General features: G+C 41.2%; 1 protein-coding gene across 1 annotated transcript in view; it reads right to left on the bottom strand.

Moving 5' to 3' along the window:
* The window catches only part of LOC110456055, a 12,854-nt gene extending 10,784 nt beyond the window's left edge, over positions 1–2,070 (bottom strand). Inside the window, exons 1-2 of the mRNA XM_021506585.1 lie at positions 1,583–2,070; positions 4–1,379 (exon numbers count right to left, since the gene is read on the bottom strand). Of these exons, the coding sequence (XP_021362260.1) occupies positions 4–1,320 (1,317 nt within the window). The 5' untranslated portion in view covers positions 1,321–1,379; positions 1,583–2,070. The remainder of the gene's footprint in view (positions 1–3; positions 1,380–1,582) is intronic.
* Between the last annotated feature and the right edge of the window lie 3,179 nt (positions 2,071–5,249).

Raw genomic sequence — 5,249 nt, 5'->3', positions numbered from 1 at the left:
TACAAACAGCTCCTTGAAATCAGTGTCCATCACAACAACATGTCGCTCTCCATCACCACCATCACTTTCAAGACTGAAATCAGTGACTGCCACATTGTGAGTGACAGGACACTCTGAGATCCTGTATGGTGTACATGTACACACTAATGGTTTCCCAGTCCCTTTAGCCATAGTAGTACACACCATTTTACCTTTTGTGGTAAATTTTGAGATGTATTTGGTCATCCCTACAATGACATGGTTACTGGCTCTAACACATATACTGAAGGGTTCCTCCTTGGTACGGAATCTGTGTGTCAGTCGTCCTGATACCAGCTCCATGATGTTGTTGTTATCATCACAGACCCACAGTGTGTGTGTGGTGGGTGACAGACTAATGTCACTGATCATGCCATTGTGTTTGACCGTCTGTATAACTTTACCCTTCCTGTCCAGGAGAGTTAATGTAGCAAAGTCCGTGGTCCACACCTGACCATCAGTGGTGGGACATATACAATTAATGTGACATGGAGACTCCCACTCCTCCACTACCTTGGTCTGTGGCAGTAGTTTGTATGTTGTCACTGCTTTCTGTCCTTTTGCTCCTGACTGTTGTTGTTGTGTAGAGGGTTGTCCTAGATCATCAGATATTGAGACTGACCGATCCTGGTCAGTTAAAGTGTGACCTTGACCTGACGTGGTAACTTTTCCCAAGGCTTTTTTTAAGTGATCTTGAGGATTTTCATTCGGAGTGAAGTTGGCAGTACCCAGGACAGGTTTTACAGGGAGACTGTGTGTAGGAGACTGGATCTCACAAAATGTATCATAAATCTGTAAATGTGAACCACGCTGAAGAGCTGCTTTACATTCTTGAATTTTTTGTTTGAGTTGCTTCTCATACATCTCCAGGTCCTGTTTGTATTTCTTTATCAGCTTGGTATTATCCTCTTCCATTTTGTGGTAAAGAGAGAGTGTCTGTTCTGTAAGCATGTCCAGCTCTTGTTTTAATTTATCTGTTTGCATTTTTAACTTTTGTGACAGCTTCTCAAAAGTACTGGTGTTGTCTTTAAGAAGCGTATCAGTAGCGGTGATATATTTCCCAATTTGTACAAGGTCATTTTTTTCTGTTCTGTCTATAAAGTTTTTAATGTCTGGTTCTTTCTGAGGAGTGATTTCACTTAGCTCACAAAGTGGATGGGTTTTGTGAATAGAAGAAAGGCATTTTGAACAAACCAGTTCCTGACACTTTTCACAATAAAATTCTAGCTGTCTCCCTTTGTGGTGAATACATGTCGTTTGACCTTTAATACGGATTGGTATTTGGCTTATAGGGGTTGCCATTTTGATAAAAAGCTAAATTATTCGTTGAAAACTTGAAGAAGTTTGTTGTTCTTGTATAAATATATATTGTTATCGGTAAACACTCACAAATAAGAGTTTGTTTTGTAAAGAAATGAAAACTTTACCATATAGTCATGTGAAAAATAATATGAAATAACTACCTCACGATCACTGATGTCACAGGGTTACTGTGATGATGAATTCAAGTTTTCCATTCCACACTTCTCNTGAAAACTTGAAGAAGTTTGTTGTTCTTGTATAAATATATATTGTTATCGGTAAACACTCACAAATAAGAGTTTGTTTTGTAAAGAAATGAAAACTTTACCATATAGTCATGTGAAAAATAATATGAAATAACTACCTCACGATCACTGATGTCACAGGGTTACTGTGATGATGAATTCAAGTTTTCCATTCCACACTTCTCTATGTTCACTTGCATTGTCAATAGCTATCCAACCCTGGGATTCACAATCACATGATGACATGTAGCTTTGTTGATAAATCTGTCACTTTCCTGCTGACATTGTAAAAGTTTTGATCAAACCTTGGAAGTCATATGTTTGGCTGAAATCTGACTGGTAAGTAATATCAACAAAAATGTCTGCTCTGTGTACACAAATCCATGGTAATGCGTAGATATACCTGTTTAGACCTGCAGGTGTGCAGACTAAATGACTTCCCTGTTGAGCGTGGTTACCGACAGACAAACAGTGGTAATAAAGCAATAGACGGTGTAGTAGGTCAGTGTAGGTTGTGTTTATAAACCGTAGCATTTACAAACCTGGGGTGTATTGTCTAAAATGTATATGTATTCAGTAATATGATACCTGTACCTAAGGAAGATATACCTGTGTATTGGGTAATAAGACATACCTGTATATTTATATGTATTGTAGGTATATAGGTCTCATAAGTAATAACGACAGTATGATCCAATATTGGCACTGGATCCAAACAAATGTTGGTTGGATGCGTATAACATATAACAGAGAAAAACACTCACCATGAAACAAAAATATATAAACAAACAGAAGTTACTTATATAAAATATGCTGTTGTAATTGCATATCCCCTTGGTTAGCTTGTAACCGAAGGCTAATTATAGTAAATAATTCATGAATTTATGCCATACCGCAGCGTCCGTCGTCCGTCGTCAATCGTCCGTCCGTCCGTCTGTCACCCGTCTGTCACCTTTTCCTTTAAAACACTACTAGTCCTGAACGACCAAGTAGATTTTGACTAAATTGGGTCTGGAGCATCCTTAGGCCAAGGGGGATACATTTTGTATTAATGGTGGGTGTGGTCCCCCTTGGGGCAGAGGGGCGGAGCCGAATAGGGGAAATAGAGGTAAAACCTTCAAAATCCTTTTCCTTCCGTAGGGATTACGGGATTTTATCCTTATTTAGTCTGGATCATCCATGGGCCAAGGGGACTCAATTTTGTATAAATGGTGGGTGTGGCCTACATCGGGGCAGAGGGACGGGGCCCAATAGGGGAAATAGAGGTAAAACCTTTAAAATCCTTCTTCTACCGTAGGGATTAATGGATTTTATCCTAATTTAATCTGGAGCATCCTTGAGCCAATGGGACTCAATTTTGTATAAAGGGTGGGTGTGGCCCCCCTGGGGCAGAGAGGCGGCGCCCAATAAGGGATATAGAGGAATAGCTTTAATTTCCTTCTTCTTCCTTTGGGAATTTTGTATAAATGGTGGGTTTGGACCCTCTGGGGCCTGAGGGGCGGGGCCCAATAAGGGAAACATAGCAAATTCTTCAAAATCCTTCTTCTTCTGTAGGAATGAAAGGATTTGTTCAATATTTGGTCTGAAACATCCTTGGGGGAAGTGGAACCAATTTTGTATAAACCGTGGGTCTGGCCCCAGAGGGGCCTGAGGGGCTAGGGAACACATAGTAAATTCTTTAAAATCATTCTTCTTCTGTAGGAATGAAAGGATTTGTTCAATATTTGGTCTGAAACATCCTTGGGGGAAGTGGAACCAATTTTGTATAAACCGTGGTCTGGCCCCCGAGGGGCCTGAGGGGCAGAGCCCAATAGGGAACACATAGTAAATTCTTTAAAATCCTTCTTCTTCTGTAGGAATGAAAGGATTTGTTCCATATTTAGTCTGAAGCATCCTTAGGTAAAAGGGACTCAATTTTGTGTAAACATGGGGTCTGGCTCCTGAGGGGCCTGAGGGGTGGGGCCCAATAGGGGAAATATAGCAAATTCTTTAAAATCATTCTTCTTCTGTAGGAATGAAAAGATTTGTTCCATATTTAGTCTGAAGCATCCTTCTGTAAAAGGGACTCAATTTTGTGTAAACAGGGGGTCTGGCCCCTGAGGGGCCTGAGGGGTGGGGTCCAATAAGGGAAATATAGCAAATTCTTTAAAATCATTCTTCTTCTGAAAGAATGAAAAGATTTGTTCCATATTTGGTCCCTCAGGGGCCTGAGGGGCGGGGCCAAAAGGGGGCAATTGGGATATATTGATTTAAGCAACTTCTTTTCTGGAACTAAGAGATGGATATTAACCATATTTCACTGGAAGCATCCCTCGGTAGTGGAAATTCAATATTGTACAAATGGTTGGGCTGACACCCCGGGGGGCTGATGGGCGGGGCCAAAAGTGAGCAATATGGCTATATTGCTACAAACGACTTCTTCTGTAGATCTATGCACTGGTTATCAACCATATTTGACTGGAAGCATCCCTAGGTGGAGAGGATTCAAAATTGTACAAATGGAGGGTCTGACTCCCCTGTGCTAAGGGGTGGGGCCTAAAACAGTTTATTACTTGGAAATGGTTGAGATCCCCACGGTATAACCATATATACAATTGTGGAGTGTAAAGAGAAGCATGCATATTTGCTTCCAGGATGGCCTAGGGTCTGGTCCCACCCTTTGAGACATAGTCCCTGGGTCATAACATTGGAACGGTTGAGATTCCCACCCCAGAACTTTATATACAAATACTTGGCATAAAGAGACAAAAGTAATCATGGTATTAGAATAGACCCTGGGGTCTGACCAAACCCCTAGGGTCCTTGTTTCTTAGTCACAGCTTGGAAACAGTTGAGATCCCCACCCTATAACCATGCATATATACAATTGCTGAGCATAAAGAGATGAATGCACATATGCTTCCAGGATGGCGTTGGAGACTGCCCCACCTTTGGAGACTTAACCCCTGGGTCATAACTTCGAAATTGTTAAGATCCCCTCCCCAAAACTATATATACAATTGTTGGGCATAAAGAGACGAATGCAGTCATGATATTAGAATTGACCCCAGGGTCTGCCCCACCCTTGCAGACTTAACCCCTTGGTCATAACTTTGAAACGGTTGAGATCCCCACCCCAAGACTATAAATACAGATGCTGGACAATAAGAGACGAATGCAGTCATGATATTATAATTGATCCTGGGGTCTGGCCACAACCCTAGGGATATAGTTTCTGAGTCACAGCTGGGAAACAGTTGAGATCTCCGCCCCATAACCATACATTAAATTGCTGGGCATGAAAAATCTAATACAGACATACTACAAGAATTGGCATTTGGGTCTGGCATATTCCCTTGGATCTCATTTGGAGAATATTTTGCCATGATTGCTTAGATATCCAGGTGAGTGATACAGGCCCTATGGGCCTCCTGTTTTAGGAATGACAAGATTTTGTCCAATTGCATATAAATATAACCCCTGACTAACCATGTAATACATGTACACCTCCAGTGATATCATGCTATTCTCACTTCAATTTTGCTAACATTTGCAGGTAAGCGATCCAGGCCCTCTGGGACTCTTGTTTATAGCATGTCAGCTAACCACTCTTAGAATGATGCACATTGGACGGGCGTATATTTTCCACCCCGCGGTCCTCTTGTTCATACTTAAAATTCATTTCCCGGCATCATTAATTTCAAA

This window comes from Mizuhopecten yessoensis, unplaced genomic scaffold (assembly GCF_002113885.1).
Source record: "Mizuhopecten yessoensis strain PY_sf001 unplaced genomic scaffold, ASM211388v2 scaffold8497, whole genome shotgun sequence".
Taxonomy (NCBI): domain Eukaryota; kingdom Metazoa; phylum Mollusca; class Bivalvia; order Pectinida; family Pectinidae; genus Mizuhopecten; species Mizuhopecten yessoensis.
Note: the sequence above shows the minus strand (reverse complement) of the source record. Positions and strands in the feature narration are given on the sequence as shown.